This window comes from Trichosurus vulpecula, chromosome 5, assembly GCF_011100635.1.
Source record: "Trichosurus vulpecula isolate mTriVul1 chromosome 5, mTriVul1.pri, whole genome shotgun sequence".
In the NCBI taxonomy this organism is placed as follows: Eukaryota; Metazoa; Chordata; class Mammalia; order Diprotodontia; family Phalangeridae; genus Trichosurus; species Trichosurus vulpecula.
This window is the reverse complement of record NC_050577.1, coordinates 20954817-20974987: the sequence shown is the minus strand read 5'-3', so window position 1 is coordinate 20974987 and position 20171 is coordinate 20954817. Positions and strand designations below refer to the sequence as shown.

The 20171-nt window shown below is 43.0% G+C and overlaps 1 protein-coding gene across 2 annotated transcripts in view; it reads left to right on the top strand.

Moving 5' to 3' along the window:
• Positions 1-20171, top strand: part of SCRN1 (secernin 1) — a 64959-nt gene that overhangs the window by 5043 nt on the left and 39745 nt on the right. For both annotated transcript variants that reach the window (XM_036761075.1, XM_036761076.1), the window contains exon 2: positions 18946-19105. In XM_036761075.1, coding sequence (XP_036616970.1) covers positions 18947-19105 — 159 coding nt within the window. In that variant the 5' untranslated portion in view covers position 18946. The remainder of the gene's footprint in view (positions 1-18945; positions 19106-20171) is intronic.

Sequence of the window (20171 nt, the reverse complement as noted above, 5' to 3'; positions counted from 1 at the left end):
CACACTAGTATACCTATTCATCTAAAACAAGCTAAAAGCAAAAGGCAAATACCATAAATAACCCAGCAGATTTCACAATGGTTTTTGAGGCAGCCTTGGTGAGGAGGGTGACTGATTCCTTTTTGGGTGAGCCTGAATTTTTCACGCCTAATTTGAGTCGAATGGTTTACAAGTTGTCACAGAAAAATTAAGCTGGGGTTAAGACTCGAGAGGAAGCAGAGCGGGGACCACATTTCTGTTTGGCTATTCCATGTGCCTCTGGAGGATGGCTTTTGGACCCCAGTTAAGCAGGAGGGACAATACTGAGAGAGGGAAGGTGGAGAGGATGGATGCTGAGGTGAAGAGGGGTAGATGGGAGAGCTTGTGCCTGGTGTGTGCTTCGTGATGGAGGAAGATTTGAGTTCACTGGTTGTGAGGGCTGGGTTTGAATGGAAAGAACTGAAGACTCAAGCAGTAAGCACCATTGGAGCTAGAGCTAAAGGTTGTTTAGTCCAGTGTCCTGACATGGCCCTTCACCATCTCCATTGCCTTTCTCTGTTCATCCTCTAGCCTGTCAATGCCCTACCCAAAATGTGGTGCCCAGAACTGAGGATAATCTTTGATGCGGACAGTCAAGGGATGCTTTCTGGGCAGCGGTCTGGGGAAGGTTGGAGTTGGAGAGTATTCCTGCTCAGTGATAGGAATGTCCTCAGTGGGATGCATGGGTCTGGGCTAGAGTAGAAGCACATAATGTGGGAGATCCTGATGTAGCAATTGGTGAGCTTGTCAAAAGACTTTCACAATGGTAAGGTCCATTGTGCTAGAGAGAGCAGCGCCAAAGACACTGGTCATGGCACTTGAAGCATCAAAAGGTACCCACCAGCTCTTTGGAAAACTTTCCCAGTGACTGCTTACGTCTTAACATTGAGATAAGATATGATTCTATCTAGTAATTAATAGCTATTTAAATATTTATATAGGGCCTTAATTTTTACAAAGTAATTAAATACATTTCTCGCTTGATCCTCCCGACGACCCTATGAGCTAGGTGCTATCATTTCTCCCATATTGCAGATGAGAAAACTGAGGCAGACAGCAGTTAAGTGACTTGCTCAGAGTCACACCGCTAGGAAGTATCTGAGGCTAGATTTGAACTCAGATCTTCCTTCTCCAAGTCCAACACTCTGTGTATCGTGCTGTCTCCACTGCTATCTGGTGGAAACAGCCCTCAGCACCAGGTCGGCTGCTTAGGTCACTGATAGTACCGGTGGCCAGAAAATGAATTAATGACATGATCGAAGAAATGACCATTAAAAAACTAACTTGGTAGCCTCTCTCTGGTTCTGAAATCAGATCGCCTTTTTGCTCTTCATCTTTTTGCACCCATCTTATTTTGTGCCTTCGGGTACCGCATCTATCTAACACAGTGGCTGAAGATTGAGATACATGAAAGAATACTGGAACCACACAGATGTATTTAGCAGCTTACTTGACAAACATTGGCAAAACAGAAGTGCCTCCTTGCTTACGGATTGTTGGATGATTTCTGTAGTCATAACCTTGAAAACAGGTCTTACAACTCAACCTCTTAAGAAATGTGGATAGTTTGTCCTTTTCCTTTTTAAAAAAAGGACAGTAAAAAATTAAAATATTTTAAAATATTAATTTAATATTAAAATATTTTAATATTTTAAAAAATATTCTGAAATTAAGATCATAGCTCTAGACCTGTGAGAGATCCAAAGTTACCTAGTTCAACCCTTTCATCTTATAGAAGATGAACTTGAGATATGGAGAATTGCTCAGCGTCACTTGGGTAGTGAGTGGAAGGGCTTCCTGGGTTCTCTTTCTCAAAGTCCTTCCTTCCTAGTATACTATATTTCTAATCCCCTAGTTTTTCTTTAAAGAATTAGAGATTTGCTCGACTCACTTGAAAGAATTATTGGCATTCCTGCTAAACTGAAAATAGGGTAAATTATACCCAAAGAGAAGCTGATGTTCTGTATTGTATTTCTCCTACTGAAATGTCAATGAGGAAGTTATGTCATTTTATTATGGAGTTCTTAAATTAAAACCTGGAACAGTATGAAATGTAGCATGCTGGGGAGTCAAGGGTAGTGGATTTCAGTAGATTTCAGGTCAACATAAGGAAAGACTTCAAAACTATTGGAGTTGACCCAAAGGGAAATGAGATGCTGTGGGAGGTAGTGACTTCCCCATCACTGGAGGTCTTCAGACATAGTCTGGGTGGCCCCTTGTTCAGTACACTGCAGAGGGGTTCCTAATCTGGTGCAGGTTGGCCTAGAGGCCTTTGATGCCCTGTCCAGCTCTGAATTTCTACAGTTCTGTGAAATATAGCAATATGTCATAGATTGAATTTTATTGATTTTGGAGTGGACTGATGCAGCTTGTAAGCCCTCTGTGCAGATGGTCCAGCCAGAAAATTTGTCACCTTGAGGCCAACCTGGTGCAGAGCTATTCCAGATTTGGCAGACCAATCCTTGGTCTGCTGTTGGCCCATACCTGAGGCCCTTGAAATTTGGTGGAGCCTGCTGGAGAGTGTGCGCCCCGCCTTGTGTGGCCCTAAGAACTCAGGCTTGCCCTCGCACCCATGGAGGACTCCTGTTTGTGAAGATTTTGTCTCCTCATTATGCTCTAATCTCCTCAAGGCAAGGTTTTTTCCCCTTGGTGTGCTCAACACAGTAGCTTAATAAATGCTAGTTCACTGTGGTGGAATTTGGTGAAACAATAAATAAAGTATCATTGCCTAAGATATTTGTACAGGTTCATCCTAATAAGCAAAGTTTTTGATGTTATGAAGAAACAGCCTGCAGTGGGGAGAGATTTAACTGGAGTCAGGCCAATCTGGGCTCAAGCTGTGTGCCTGGGTCGAGTAAGATGCTTAACCTGGGAGGGAACAAGGCAACTCTCTAAGACAGGGGTTCTTATTAACTTTTTGTGTGTTATGGACCTTCTGGTAGTCTGCGGAAGCCTATGGACCCCTCCTCAGAATCTTTTAGGTGTATAAAGTATATAGGATTACAATGGACACCAATTATATTGCAATATAGATATCTCTATATATTCACACATACACACACTTTTATATATATATATATACACACACATACACACACATATCTATATCTATATCTATCTATCTATCTATATAAATATATATGTATATATACACATACAGTGGAAAGAGTGAGGGCTTGGAGTCAGAAGACCTGAATTCAAATCCAGCCTCAGACATTGAGCAAGAATCTTCATCTGTCAAATGAGCTGGAGATGGAAATGGCAAACTACTCCAATATCTCTGCCAAAAAAAACCCAAATGGGGTCTCAGAAAGGACTAAACAGCAATGACTTGCCTCAAGGTCTAACAAGTAGCAAGTAGCAGAGTTGGGATTCACATCTGGGTCATCTGGCTTGAAAAATTCAGACTCTTTCAACAGTGCTGCCTTCCCATTGTGCTATATTTTTCAGTTTCCATTATTTATTTAAAGAATTCCATCATCAAAAACTGAATTTGCTCATTTACATTTCAATAGGAAAAATACAATAGGAAATCAGTTTCTCACTGGGTTGAAATTCATTCCATTTATAGTCCTGCAGAATGCCAATAATTCTCTCAAGTGAATCAATACAGTAATTTTTGGGTGGTTATTTGGGGGTGGGGTGGGAAAGGAGTAGAGAATCAGTCTGGATAATTATTTCATTTATTTTTGTAAGAAAAAAGGCATTTCACCCCAGGATTCCAAGAGCTAATTAATAATTCTAAAATCTCATTGGGATGGACATTTTCATGATGCCCTGAACTAAATCTTTTCACTAATAGAGTAGATGATGACTAATGAGGAATGTTTCTAGAAATTTCACTGAGAGAGATGCAGAGATTCTGTGGAAGAGAGGCCATTCATAGCCCCGACGATTGAGGGAGCATGCCTTCAGTTCTGTAAACATTGCCTGAACTTGAAGACAAAGACCTTTTTTCCCTGACCTAGCTTCCTCCCTCCTTGTCTAGACATTCTAGGAGCTGTTTCCTAGTTACATATGACCAGCATTTCAACCCCCCAAAGGGGTTAACTTTAGCTTCCTTTCAGCAGCCAGAGAGTGACTATTGAGGCATTAAACTCCTTCTGGCTGGACTTCATTAGGACACAATTCACATCTTTCCCCTGTAAGTAGCCAGGAGTGTTGATAGGACTCATTGGAAATTCAGTGTTGATTTGATGAAAAGACTCAGCATAGAACTCAGGTTAAGGTTAAATGTTCTGGAGAACAGGTATGGGGGAGGTGGGGAATGTAGGTGCATGATGTTGCCTACACCTTCAGATGAGGTCATGCTCTCTGCTAGTGAGTGGTAATTCTGGCATCCCTCCTGAGCATCACAGAGAGCCCTGGGATGAGGAGGATGAAAAGTATCCTTCTCCCTCTTTATGGGGGAAGAGGAAGACCTCATAGAATCTTAGACTTCGAAGCTGGTGGGATTCAAAGGCCATATATTTCAATCTTCTCAGTTTGCTGACAAGAGGTTCAGCCATGTGCCAAATAGCTAATCAGTAGCTGAATTCAGATTCAAACTAGGGTCCTTCGATTCTAAAACTAATGCTGTCTCCCTTACCCACCTCCTAGACAGTCCTTGCACTTGGGACACAGAGGCTGGTTCAGGAGACCCTGGTCTCCTTGGGAAACCACCTTGATATTCTGATTGAAGGTAGATTCAGAGCCCAAGACGTTGTGAAGCTGGGCTGCAGAGGCCACAGACCCTGGAGGAGAAGGGGGGAGAGGAAGCATGGGTCTCTTGGGCTATAGCCTCAGAGGCAGCGGCTTATTTTAACTCATTTTTACTAACCCAGAATTAGGCTCAGTTATTTTTATCTACTAAGGGAATACAGGTGCTGCCATCATTCTCTAAATTACAGCATCCTGGGTCAAAGCACCCATTCTCCCATCCTAGTTACGGTTCTGCTGAATAGTTTTTCTTTTCGATGAGGAAAGGTTCTACGGAGAAGGGGGCACTGGGACAAGTCTGTGATGTAGGAAATGAAAGCTATCACTTAAACTTTTAAAAGGTAAGAAAGTACTGCCACAACAACAAAGATCTAGGAAAACTCTTGGCATGTCACTGCAAAGGACCCAATCAGCCAGGATGCATGTTTGATGCCCCTGCTATACACGTCATATGTTAGAAGCCAGGGATCCAAAGGCAACAATGAAGCAGCCTTTTCCTCACGGAGCTTCTGTTCTGATGAAAGATATATCATATGCATCTGTAAGTATATACAGAATAGCATTGCAGACAAGGTAGTTTGGGGGAGGGAGCACTAGCTCTCATGGAATGTTTCATGTGGAAGATTAGATTGGAGCTGAATTTTGAAGGAAATCAGGAAATCCAAGAGGTAGAAATAAGAAGGCAGTAGACTCCAGGCTAGGGTAGAGACATTGCAAAAGCATGGAGCCAGGAGATGGTTTGTAGCATGTGAAGGACAATGAATGTGGCTAAATCAGAGATTGTTGGGAAGGGAGCTGTCCAGGTTCTGTTCTGGTGCAAGGGGTCTCTCAGAGCCCTTGGATTCAGAAAAACAATTCTTTAGAAAAAAATTCAACACCCCCATTAAAAAGGAGTCCCCAAGGTGGTTAAAACAGCAACAGCAACAATGACATTCCACGAAGGTATAAAGGGAGTAAAAAGTCTTAGGCAAGGAAATTAAGAAGCAATAGGCTGGGGGGAGGGGCAGAGCCAAGATGGCAGCTGGAAAGCAGGGACTTGCTTAAGCCCCGCCCCACCCCCCATTCCTCCAAACATCTATAAAATGGCTCTGAACAAATTCTAGAACTGCAGAACCCACAAAATAGCAAAGGGAAGCAGGGCTTCAGCCCAGGACAGCCTGGATGGTTGCTGGGAAGGGTCTATCGCCCACCTGGTGGGAGGAATTAAGCTGAGGATTAGAGCAGGAGTGCAAAGCCTGCTTTGTCCTGCCTAGATCTGGGCTGCAATCCTGGTTGGCAGTTCTTGGGAGAGAAGGAACGCTGGTGTGGCAGAGCTTGATGTGCAGAAGTAGCTCTGAAAACAGCAGCGCAGCCCCTCAAGCTTGGGACAAAGCACTCTCTACTCTACAAGCAGTCATACCCTGATGAAAAGCTCAAGGGTCAAGTGGTTGTCTGGGAACATGAACAGGCAGTGAAAATGGACTCAGATTCAGACTCAGACTTTGAAATCTTTTTTTGGTGACAAAGGAGACCAAAACATACAGCCAGAAGAAGTCAACAAAGTCAAAGAGCCTACATCAAAAGCCTCCAAGAAAAACAAGAACTGGTCTCAGGCCATGGAAGAGCTCAAAAAGGATTTGGAAAAGCAAGTTAGAGAAGTAGAGGAAAAATCGGGAAGAGAAATGAGAGTGATGAGAGAAAACCATGAAAAATAAGTCAATGACTTGCTAAAGGAGACCCAAAAAATACTGAAGAAAATAACACCTTAAAAAATAGACTAACTCAAATGGCAAAAGACCTCCAAAAAGCCAATGAGGAGAAGAATGCCTTGAAAGGCAGAATTAGCCAAATGGAAAAGGAGGTCCAAAAGACCATTGAAGAAAATACTACCTTAAAAATTAGATTGGAACAAGTGGAAGCTAGTGACTTTATGAGAAATCAAGATATTATAAAACAGAACCAAAGGAATGAAAAAAGGGAAGACAATGTCAAATATCTCATTGGAAAAACCACTGACCTGGAGAATAGATCCAGGAGAGATAATTTAAAAATTATTGGACTACCTGAAAGCCATGATCAAAAAAAGAGCCTAGATATTATCTTTCAAGAAATCATCAAGGAGAACTACCCTGATATTCTAGAGCCAGAGGGTAAAATAGAAATCGAAAGAATCCACCGCTTGTCTCCTGAAAAAGATCCCAAAAAGAAAACTCCTAGGAATATTGTCACCAAATTCCAGAGCTCCCAGATCAAGGAGAAAATACTGCAAGCAGCCAGAAAGAAACAATTTAAGTATTGTGGAAACACAGTCAGGATAACACAAGATCTAGAAGCTTCTACATTAAGGGATTGAAGGGCTTAGAATATGATATTCCAGAGGTCAATGGAGCTAGGATTAAAACCAAGAATCACCTACCCAGCAAAACTGAGTATAATGCTCCAAGGCAAAATATGGATTTTCAATAAAATAGAGGACTTTCAAGCTTTCTCAGTGAAAAGACCAGAGCTGAATAGAAAATTTGACTTTCAAATACAAGAATCAAGAGAAGCATGAAAAGGTAAACAAGAAAGAGAAATCATAAGGGACTTACTAAAGTGGAACTGTTTTGTTTACATCTACATGGAAAATTCATGTATTAGGGTAGCTGAAGGGAATATACATATATATAGACGGAGGGCACAGGGTGAGTTGAATATGAACGGATGATATCCTTAAAAAAATCAAATTAAGGGATGAAAGAGGAATATATTGAGAGAGGGAGAAAGGGAGAGATAGAATGGGGTAAATTGTCTCACATAAAAGTGGCAAGAAAAAGCAATTCTGTTGGAAGGGAAGAGGGGGCAGGTGAGGGGGAATAAGTGAATCTTTCTCTCATTGGATTTGACCTGAGGATGGAATAACATACACACTAAATTGGGTGTCTTACCCCACAGGAAAGAAGGAGGAAGGGGGAAAAAGGGGGGATGATAGAAGGGAGGGCAGATAGGGGGAGGAGGTAATCAAAAGCAAACACTTTTGAAAAGGGACAGGGTCAAGGGAGAGAACTGAATGAGGGGGGACAGGATGGGAGGGAGCAAAATATAGTTAGTCCTTCACAACATGAGTATTGTGGAAAGGTTTTGCCTAATGATACATGTCTGCCCTATGTTGAACTGCTTGCCTTCTTAGGGAGGGTGGGTGGGGAGGGAAGAGGGGAGAGAATTTGGAACTAAAGTTTTAAAAGCAGATGTTCAAAAAAAAGTTGTTTTTGCATGCAACTGGGAAGTAAGATATACAGGCAATGGGGCCTAGAAATCTATCTTGCCCTACAAGAAAGTAAGGGAAAGGTGGATGAGGCGGGGAGTGCGGTGACAGAAGGGAGGGCTGACTGGGGAATGGGGCAATCAGAATATATACCATCTTGGAGTTGGGGGGAGGGTAGAAATGGGGAGAAAATTTGTAATTCAAAATCTTGTGGAAATCAATGCTGAAAACTAAAAATATTAAATAAATAATAAACAAACAAACAAACAAACAAACAGAAAGAAGCAACAGGCAAGGAAGTTCCCTGGGGTCTCAGGACCCTCTTTGTGAAAGTCCTAAAACAGTTTCCTACAGTCTCCTTTTCCAAATCACGCACTGTTAGATCCCAGATCTGTTGACCAGAGTCTGCTAGGGCACCACTTCCTGTCTTGAAACAGCTCCTGGTGGTTGGGTAGAAGTGTTGGGGTTAACTCAGGCCTCCCAGGTTCCATTAGTATCCTGGCTCACAACCGGAGAAGTGTGTGAGAAGATGAGAAACGTCTGTTCTATAATCATGCTAGTAACTTATGTTGGCCACAGTATCTATTTGTAGCAGAAGGGAGAGAACCATAGTTCTTCCACACAAGCTGAAGCTGTATTTCTCTGACTGCTCTAAAAGGTATCATCTCCATGATGCTGAGATTAATAGCCTTCCCCCGAACCCCTCCCCCCACATCCGTCTTTCAGTATTTCCTCCCTTCCTTCTGGTTGCATGTAACCTTTAAAAATAACGTCTGCCTGACAGCCTAGATCCCATGGTGATTGACTCCGTAAAGATCAAGGGCATTAAACAGATAGATGTTTTCTTATTGACATTTTCATCCTTCTCATGCCTGGAATTCATTTTTTCCTGACTTCCATCTCTTAGAATTTCTGTATTCACAGCTACAGTTCAGGTGCAGCCTCCCACTTGAAGTCTTTTCTGTCCCCCTCCCCCCATCCTCCCAATCCTTAGAACTCAACTGCTCTTGAAATAATTTTGTGTTTGCCTATTGGTGACCCGGTTATGAAGCTCTTTGAGGGTAGGAACAATTGTTTTGAACAAAGCAGTGTTTAATCAGTCGATCAACAAACATTTATGAAGAGCCTACTGGGTGCTAGGCACCGTGCTAACTGCTGCGTATATAAAACCCAAAATGAAACAGACCCTTCCCCCAAGGATCTGACATTCTGTTTGTAGAATTGCATTCATGATTGTCATTTTTCCTTTTTGTCCTCTTCGCCACCATGATGTGTGTAACGTGGAAATTCAGAATTGCTTTCATTTGCATTTCTCTAATTATTAGCGATACCGTAATTGTTAGTTTAACTGCTCCATGCCAGTGTGCCCACCATGCTGATCCTCTACGGGTCTAAACCGTTGGTATGATTTTGGATTCGTGTTTAGAAACGAGGTCCCCTCAGGTGAAGCCCCATTCTCCCCATACAACTAAGAGCTTTGCGTGGCTGGATAATTAGACTCGAAGGGATTATAGAGCGAGTAAATAATGCGCAGATAATGTTCTATGTACATTAGAACATATTTTATTGCAAATACTTTTGAATGTGAGCAAATGATGGTCTATGAATGTGTCTCAATGGGGTGCTCTTTGTAACCCTGCAGACTGTAATCCGTCTATGCCTCCTCATCTTGGGTGACTCTTGGCAATGTCTTACGATCATTGGGAGGATCATAGATCTAGTCCAACCGCCTTCTTTTACACATGAGGAAATAGTGGCCCCTCAAGGTGACTTGTCTAAGGTAGCAAGCAGCAAAGTCAGCATTTCTACCCAGATCCTTGGATATTACCTCTTCCACCCAGCATGATGAAGAGCTTCCACTATGTCTCTTGGCATCAAGTGCATTCCAGAGCTCTAATCACACTGATCTTCTCATATCCCTTTCTACCATCATGATGGGTCCACTTTGTCTATTCATGTGGCTTTTTGACTAATATCTTTTATGTTATCTATTTTTGTTGTGTAAAGTTAGGTTCATAATTCCATTCGCTGAGCATTTATTAAATGCCTCACACATAGTAGGTGAGCAATAAATGCTTGCTGACTTACTGGCTTCTTATTGTTGCCAGGGCAGTGGACTGAGCTCTGGGGTACAAATATAACCATGAAACAGCCCCTGTCCGCATAGAACTTTATTTCCTTTGGGAGACAGAATGTATGTGGAAATAAATGTAATCCAAAGTAGAGTATGCCAGGCCAAAGGAGGAACCTAGAGGACAGCAATGCATTCCTAGGCCAGGCTTTGTGGAAGATGTGGCCCCTGAGTTGGCCTTAAAGGAAGAGGCACATGTCAATAGACAAAGATGGAGGAGGGAGTACATTCTAGGTATGGCAGCGATGGCCCAAGAGGATGGAGAAAGGAGAAGGAACTATGAAATCATGAAGAAGGAACTCTGCAGGTTAGCTAAAGTGTCAAATGCATGAAAGGGAACAAGGATAGCCATAATGTAGCTTTTATGGAGTCCCTGGAGGTTTGCAAAGCACTTTCTACGTTACCTCGTTTGATTCTTACTGCAGTCTTCTCAGAGAGATGTTATTTATTATTAGCCCCATTTTCCAGATGTGGAGGTTGAGGGAGGGGGACGTGAAGTGATTGGTCTGGGGTCACACAGCTAGTAAAGCGTCTGAGGCAGAATTCTAACTTGGGTTTTTCAGACTCCCAAGTCCATTGCTATGGTGTGAAAAGTCTGGAAAGGGAAGTGGATTCAGATCGTGGTGAGCCTTCATAGCTGGCCACAGAGTTTATGTTTTATCCTAGAGACAGTGGGGAGTCACTGATGATTTCAGAGCAGGGAATGATTTGGACAGGTGGTTAGGAACAGCTGTATGAAAAATGAAATGGAAAGGGAAGAAGCCAGAGGCAGAGAGATCAGCACTCCAAACTTTGGGTGAAGAAGGCCTAAGTTAGGGTCATAGCAGTATGGATAGAAAGATTTGTTTTTAAAATAGAAATGGACTTTTATACCACCAGCCCTCATTCCTTTCTTCTCTTTATTTTTCTTTAATTAACAAGCATTTATTTTTTTTCTTTCACCTATCTCTCCTCCCCCATTGAAGAGAAAAAGCAAAAGCAAAAACAAAATCTAGTTAATAATCAATATTAGTTGAACAACAAAAACAATTCTCACATTGACCACGTCTGAAACTGTTTGCCTCCTCTTTCATCTTGAGTTCATCGTCTCTCTGCCCGGAGGGGAGTAGCCAGCTTTGTCATTGGTCCTCTGGAATTGTGGTTGACCATTGCATTGGTTAGTGTTCTCAAGTCCATTAGTCTTTATAGTGTTGCTGTTGGTGCATAAATTGTTCTCCTGCCTCTGCTCACTTCACTCTGTATCAGTTCATATAGAGCTTTCTCAGGTTTTTCATAAACTATCCCCTTCATCATTTCTTACAGTAAAATAGCATTCTGTGACCTTCATATGCCATCATTTGTTCAGCCATTCCTCATTTGATAGGTATCCCCTTCGTTTCTTGTTCTTTGCCACCACAGAAAGAGTTGCCATAAAATTTTCATCATTCTCTTTTTCCCAGGCTCTGGTTCTGCTTTGACCCATGGCTGACCCAGAAGGTGACTCCCATGACTGTTCACACCTGCTCAGCCACATGCTTATTATTTTATTCCTTTATAATGATACTCCCATGGACATATAGGACCCGTAGGCCTTTTTTCAAGAACCCTCACTGAAGTTGTAACATGTCAGAAAATGCTTAACACTATCCCCATGCATATTTGAACTCAGACAACTCTAGCCTCAATGAGAGGTTACTGTTTTAAAATAGTCACCCCCTTCAGAGTATTTTTCTCACAGATTGTTGGAAATGGAGAGGATGGGATGAATCTGAGAGGGAGGATGGACAGGATTAGAGACCCAGTGCATTGGGGTAATGGAGATGTTGAAACTACCTTCCAGGTCTGGTGCTTGGCTCTTATGAGAACCATGATGCCATGGACAGCCATCGCGGAGACGATAACTTCTGAGGTCCTCATGATACAGCAGAAAGAATGATGGATTTTTGACCTCCTTGTTGTGGCAATTCTCTTCAGAGATGCGAATCACAGCACATCCATACCTGTCATTGTGACTGCCTATCCACACCTGCCCATCTTGTGTGACTCATGCTCATGCCCCTGGAGTCTCACCACACAGAAGGGGACCTGGTGAGGGGAGGCAGGGGGCAGCCCTTTGCTTTCTCCTGACATCAGGAAAGTTGTCCCTTCTCCTTGACACATGACCACCCATCTTCTGTGATCAGACATTTCTTCAATGACCTCCATTACTGCCATTCTTTGTTATTTCTTATTTTTTTTCCTATATTGAAGTCTTCTCATACCTCCAGCCTCCATGCACCTTGCTGTTGCCCTCATGGCAGTCCTTCCTTTTAATTCTTTGCAAACGAGCGTTCCTTGTCTCAAGTGGGCACCCAAGAGGGCTCCGCCTCTCTTAACTAGTAACCCCCACAACATCCAGCATGTATAGGCCTGTGCAGCAGCCATTCTTTCTCTTTCTGCCCCTGCCTGGGAGACCACTTCAGGTGGGCCAGCTTTGATGCCTGGGCATTCCCCTTTTACTAAATTATTTAGAGGAGTGGTGATTTTCATCAGTATAGGGAATATTTGAGTTGATAAGGAAAATTGACCGTCTCGATTTGTATTTACTTGGGATATGAAGAAGAAAATGGTTCTGCCCCCAGGGAGATTACAGTCTAACTTTTATATATGGCATGCTCCCAAGTATGATACAAGGTGCACTGAGCCAGCGGTGGAGTTGTGATCCAGATACATTTCTCTAGGAAAATTTGAGGAGGGATAGCTCACTTTCAGTATGGGGAGGTGGGAATCATGGAAGGCTTCAGGGAGGAGGAAGCATCTGAGCTGGTTTCCGAAAGAAGACAAGGCTATCAATAAGTGGAGATGATGAAGGAGTGTTTTCTTAACATGGGGCATGCCTTGTGTCAATGTATGGAGGCAGGAGAGTTCAGGATGAGATCAGAAAACCTTAGCAATCCATTTTCATTGTGATATAACTTATATGACTGGAGGGAGAGAGACTCCGAAATAGGGCTGGAAAGGTGAATTGGAGCGAGATTGAAGAGACCCTTAAATGTAAGGTTCAGGGGGTTATATTTTAGCCTATAGATAATGGGGAGCCATTGTAGTATTTTGAGCAGGGGAATTTTGTAGCTCTTCTCATGGGCTATGAATGTTGTTTGACAGCTGTAGGATGGATGGGTTGGGGAGAACCTGGGAATGGGGAGCATGCATAGATGGCTGTTACACTGATCTAGGCAAGAGGTAAAAGGACCTTAACTGGTGAGTAGCAGACAGACAGGAGAGATATGGCCACCACGTGGTACCTGATTGGAGGTGGGAGTGAGGGAGGAAGGGGAAGGAGGCACAGATAATTCCAGGATAGGCTTGAAAATCTGAGTTAGGACAATGTTGGCCCATCAACAGAAACTGGGAAATTTGGTCTTGTAAAAATAGTATCATCTCCCTTTGGTTGTTTTTGCTCTTTCATTTCCGGATCAAAGATAATTTTTTTTCTTGGCCGAGAAAATGAAAGCAAAGTAGTAATCGAGCAGCTTGGCCTCCTCTGTTGTCACTCAGTCATCTTCCCATCCATTCCAAGCAAAGGTCTTTGCCCTTCTTTGATCTTCTTTTTCCTCCCAACAGAGCTTAAAAAAGCCCTTTTTGTTGACTGGTTTTCCTCCTCAGCCTCAGATCCTTCTAAAGTTAAGCATTACTGACACATTTTGTAAGGCCATGCAATATTTCTGTTTTTGTTTTCCATTGTGTGGCCTTGCTTATGTCTTCTGTACATTAGGTTTGAAAAGTCTAAGTTGGTTCATGAGTTCTTGTGCACCCACACCAGTCTTTTTTTATACAATTCCCTCTTTTCTTCTTTGTCAGAATTGGGTTTTGTTTTGTGTCTTCAGAATTTCATGCTCAAAAGATTAAAATCCCTCTTGGACTGAATTTTCCTGTATAATTTTAGCCCATCAGATCCTAGCTATCTTTCCTCAGAATATTTGAAATTTGCCCTTCCAAAATCTGGGGAGGCTGGGCATTGTGTCTGTGATTCCTGATGCTGGGGAGGCTGAGGCTGGTGGAACTCTTGAGCTCAGAGGTGATGACCTACAGTAGACTCTGCTGATTGAATATCCATAATACGTATAGAATCAGTGTGGCAAACTCTTGGGAGTGGGGGCCACCAGCGTACCCAAGGAGGGATGAGCTGGTTCACGTCAGAAACAGAACCGGCTCCTGTGTCAATCACTGGTGGGATTGAGTCTATGAGTAGCCCATGTATTTCCCGAGAGAGAGGGAGGGGGAGAGAGAAAGAGAGAGAGAGAAAAAGAGAGAGAGAGAGAGATTTAGTCTTGAATGAGAGTGGGTAAGAGGGTCAAAAATGACTCTGGGATTTCTAACCTGGGTGGGCAGTAGTTTGATTTGTTCAGGTTCTGGTTCTGACGCCTACTGGTTGTGTGATCCTGGGCAAATCATTTAATATCTCAGTGGCTCAGACAACTCTCTAAAACTTTATATTATCAAGAAGGTAACAAAAATACTGCTCTGTATGTCAGGCTTGTGATCAATTTCCTGCATTCCTCATCTATTTCTGCCTTCTGTCCTGGTGGTCTGTAGTATACTTTGATGACATACTTCTGTTTTTACTGCCATTATCTTCATTCATTCTGTCATTCATCTTCTATCATTCATCAAATGCTCTCCAGCATTTTTTCCCCTTCTGGATCCTGAATTTCCTAAGGATGCCAGTCCATTCTTCTCTCATTTTGCCTCTCCTATCTTTTATGAAAAGACTCAATTGACTCTCTAACTGTGAAAAAGGAGATGACTTGAGGATAGCTATTGCATAATTCCAGTGAGAAAAGGGAGAGGTGCATCCTTTTCCTGTCCTTTTCATTTTTCATCCTTCATGAAGGGGTTAGAAACCTCCAGTTAGAAATTCATTCTGTACTTAAACCAAGCCCTGAGTAGTACTCTGGCCTGGGTGTCATCTACAAAGATAAGGGTGATGATATTCCCTTAAAAGATTGGTAAAATTTGGCTCTCACTTTCTGCTCTCCATCATCTGACCAGGTGCCATAGAGATATCACTTAAAAAAGGTTCCAAACTTAGGTGATTTCATTATTCAGTCTCACAAGAATCCCTTTATGGAGGATTTTAAATGCCTCACAGTTGCCACAATTAATCTCTTGCTACTTTGGTTTATAAGGGAGATGACAGATGTGCAGATGTACCATTGGAGCCCCAAATAGCAGAGGATTTCAGAAATAATGGAATCGATGATTATTTGGGAGCTTGCTTCATTCTCCCTTTGGCCTTCATTTGGGCAGTGTTGTGGTATAGGGAAGGGAGCAATGGCTTTAGAGGTGGAGGACCTGGATTCAGATCCATGACTGACCACTAAATGTGGAGGCAGGGGTTTGTTCAATGTGACCATTATAGAAATAGCTGTGGTTTCAAATCCTCTGGTCCCTGCTTGGTCACAGAATTCAGCAGAAAAATGAGCTCCTTCAGCCCCACAAACTACTGGGCATCTGTTGCCAACACTCACCACTGCATTAAAATGGACCGAGAACATTTGGTTGTGCAGCAGGAGTCCTGATGGAATGGTCGGCAGCAGCCAAGGAGCTTACGGGAGCCTTAGCAGCTTTTCTAGGGCTGGTCCTCGGCTTTAGATGCAGAGCTTGTGAGTTACCATCTTCCAGGGAGGCAAAGAGAGGGAGGCTTAATTTTTATTGCTCTGACCTTGTCAAGGACAATGTAGTATAAAATATTGATCATGGATGTAGCTAAGATATAAATAACCTATATTGTGATTGTGTCACTCTTTTTTCCAAGCATACCTGAAGTAGAAGCAGGAAGAGGGAGGAAAACTTGTGTGTATGTGTGTGTGTGTGTGTGTGTGTGTGTGTGTGTGCGAGAGAGAGAGAGAGAGAGAGAGAGAGAGAGAGAGAGAGAGAGAGCGCAAAGGAGCAGCCATTTCATTGGTATAGGGGTGCCTCCCAGTGTGAGAAGCTCCATCTACTAATACAGATTGACAGATTGCAACCCATGAGGTAGCTTGGCATGGTAAAAAGAGTGCTGGATATGGAGTTGAAATATCAGGGCTCAAATCCCAGCTCTAACTTGATGTTCACCTTTGGAGCCCTCTCAGGGCCCAGTCTGGTTTATTGGTAACTATACGAAGTAATCCACTCAGCCCATCTGGTTGTCTCTAGATACCAGACCATACTTTAGTTTCACATCTTATCTAGCCATCTCATCATCTCTGCAGTATCTGTCCCCTTCCCCCTCAAACCCTGCCGAACAAAGCTCCCCTCCCTGCTCCAGTCTATCCAAATGCCTTGTCTTATCCTATGAGAATGTAATATCCTTAAGGTCAGGAATTGTCTCTTTTAAAATCTTTTTATCTTCAGAAATTAGCACAATGACCAACATATAGTACTGCTTAATAAATGCTCATTCGTTCATATATGTCCCATGCCACTTGAATACAATCTTCAGAGTTTATTTATAAGGGAAACAGGCATCAAAGTTTGACGTCCGCAGGTTTTCAGATAATCAAGAATATTGATCAAAGAAACAATCTCCTGGCTCGCAAGCTTATTCCTCCATCCTAAACCATCTTAAATTTCCTGGCCAAGTGCTTCATCCCCCATCATTCTTCTCCAAGGTTAGATTATCCTTCTTCTCCCCAGCCCAGAACTAACCTGCCATGTTTTCCCATGGAATATTCCCCACCCCCCACATTCAGAATTGGGAATCAACCACCTACAAGGCTGATCTGTCCATCCAACAATCTCAGACCACCTCAACTAATCACGATCCCCTGCTCGGCCTCGGGTGAAACAATCACACCATGTCTTTGAGTTGGAAGGACCTGAGGAGGTCTCTTGGTTCCACCTGAGCAAGAACACCTTCTAGAAGTCAACAAGTCAACCAACATTTATTAAGAACCATGCAGAGGAAACAATAAGTGCAAACCAACATTAATTCCCTCTGTTGTAAAGGGAGCTTTGTCTCAGGTGCTGACATCTAGGGGGGCGGTGTGCATCTTCTCTGGAGCAATTTGGAGGCCAGTTCCCCTGCACTTCACATCTTCCCCCACTGTGCTATCCTTTATTAGCCTGCACAACATGGCATGATCCTATTTTTTCATCCCACTCAAGGCCATCCCTAACTGTCCTCCCTCCCTGTAGGTGTTGCCCAGGTGCTCTGCTCCTGGGACCCACCTCCTCCACCCTCCCTACCCCAATTCCTTCAAGGGTGCAGACTGGACTTTCTGGGGGGAAGGAAGACTGTTTGGCTCTCAGTGTGACCCTGTATTCATGGTTAGATTGTCTTTTGCATTACTGTCTTCCCTCCCACCCCGCCAGTTGCTTTTGCACCAGATGAGACAATTCTAAGTTATGACTCTGTATAGAAATATGTCAAATGGTTAAGATTTTGGCAGGAGGCAATGTAGTAAGCCCTACACTTTGATTTGGAGTCCAAAGAACCAGATTCTAGTTCTAGTTCAACAACTTTTTGAGAGCCTAGATGACCTTGGGCCAATCACCTAAAATCGCCGGGTCTCTTTCCTCAGCTGTAAAGCAAGGCAGTTCCCCTCCATGATCTCTAAAGTCCCAGCCTTCCTACACCACAGGATATGAGCCTGGGATTAAAGTGATATGCAGAGGGAAGAACCAATAAATCGTGTGGAGGTTGGCCAGTATAGATGTCCTCAATTGGAGCAGAGGTCCAGATCAGGGGAGTAGAGACCCCAGGTGTGGGGAGCACTTCGCTGTTGCATAACTGAAACAAGATTTACGAAAGATAGTTTTTCTACTCCTCACCGGTCTTTCCTTGCTTCTTCAATTTCATCCATATGGCAGCATGGAACCCTGCCAGCCCTGCACAGGGAGTGGGGAGAGGAGGGCTTGGGACAAAACCAAGTGGAGTGTTCCTGCTTTCCTAGCAGGTGACAGATTGGCTCTTTTTATCCTTTCTCTTTTGCCATTGCACTTTTAGCTGCTTCTGACGTCCATTGTCATTCTAGTATTGGACTGTTTTGTAATTATTTGTATGTATTCTTTATTTGTTTTTCTCTATCTACCTATCCATCAGTCTATTTATCTATCTACCCAATTATCCATCAATCCATCATCTAACCATCTATTTAGTCATACATCTTTCTATTCCTCTATCTATCCATTTATCTATCCATCTATCTATCCACCCATCGGTCATCTATCTACCTAACCATCCATTTATGCATCTAACCATCTATCTATCTATCTATCTATCTATCTATCTATCTATCTATCTATCTATCTATCTATCTGTCTGTCTGTCTGTCTGTCTGTCTGTCTATTCATCCATCCATCTATCCATACATTTATCTAACCCTCTATCTATCCATCCATCCACCTATCTAGTTATCTATCCATCCATCCATCCATCCATCTATCCATATATCTATCTAACCATTTATCTATCCATCTAACCATCCATCTATCTAGTTATCTATCCGCCCATCCATTCATCCCTCCATCTAACATCTATCTATCTATGTATCTATCTATTCATTGATCCATCCATCCATCCACATCATCAATCCTGATAGTATATAAGCTCCTAGGAGGAGTCTATTTCATTTTTGTCTTTGTATCCCCAGGACCTGGCACACAGTAGGTGCCTATTAAATCCTTGTTGATAGACTACTTGGCTTTAGCCCCAAGGAGTACTCAGTGGCATCACTTATAGCTGACCAGTCTTGATTATTCCACAATTTTGCTCCTTCTTATTTGCCAGCTGGGATTTCTGCATGACCAACAGTGCACACAGTTCAATACTAATATTATTTAGTGGATAAAATGCTCTGGGGAAAAACACTGTGCTGATGGCATGGTCTGTGTTCATCCCAGCTTCATCAGCCTTGTGGTGTTCTCTTTTCAGGATGTCTGTGGCTCCTCCCAGCTATTGCTTTGTGGCCTTCCCCCCACGGGCCAAGGATGGGTTAGTGGTGTTTGGGAAAAACTCAGCGAGGCCCAGAGATGAAGTCCAGGAGGTTGTCTATATTGCAGCTGCCGACCACGAACCTGAAAGCAAAGTGGAGGTGAGTGATATGGGATCCATGCCTTATTTTGTGGTTTGTGGCTTTTTGTCTTTCTTCCTCCCTTCCCTCTGGGCTGGCTTAGCTCATGCCACCGTGATGTTCTTTCTGGGAAGCATGCATGCTGGTCCCAGCTGCCACCTGGGCTTTTATTTGGTGCTATTTCTCTGGTTCGTGGTGTCAAAAGTAGTAGCTGATAAGTGCATCCATCACTTCCCTGTATCTTGGAGAGGAATGTGAACAGATTCCCCAAGTCCTCAGGGGCAAATTTCATCAGCATCTAAGGGAAAGTTTCTGTTAGTTTCAGGAGAAACAGATCTCCCTAAATGAGGTATGTGGGAACGAGAAAAAGGAGAGATTTTGGTTTGAATTTTAGAGCTGGCAAAAAAAAAATTCATCCCTGATTTAAGTGAGTTTTAATCTCCAGAGAGAGTAGGAGATAACTTTAGCAGACACGCCTGGGCTTCAGGAGTGATCTTGGAGCCACAGCAGGAAGAAGGGTGTGGCAAGGCTGTCACCTGCACCTGGTGCATTACAACAAGCTCTCATCATTCTTAGCTTGGTGTGGGAATGCCTGCATCCCATCACCCACACAAGGAGGCATCTCTGCCATCAGTAGGGCACAGAGCAAGAGCTAGAAAGAACTTTGATGGTCTCATTCAACTCTCTCAATTCATAGGTGAAGAATGGAGAACCAGATGGGCTGTAACTTCCTTAAGGTCACACGGGTGGTATTTGGCAGAGTTGGAACTTTAACTCAGGTCCTGGGACTCCCAGCTGGGTGCTTTCTTCCACTGTATCTCCTTCCTCCCCTCTCTCAAGTTCAGTGACTTGAGTAAGTGGCAGTGAGAGGCTCAATAGCATCTGATTTGTTTCTCACCATTTGATTGTAAGATCCTCAAAGGCAGGAACTGTCTTTTACCTTTCTTTGTATCCCCAGCACTTAGCACAGCGCTTGGCACATAGTAGGTGCTTAATAAATGTTTATCTAGTGACTGATGGATATCACAGCTTTTAAAAAATATTTCTTTTAAACTTTGATTGGGTTTTAGGAAGAACCCTGCCCAAC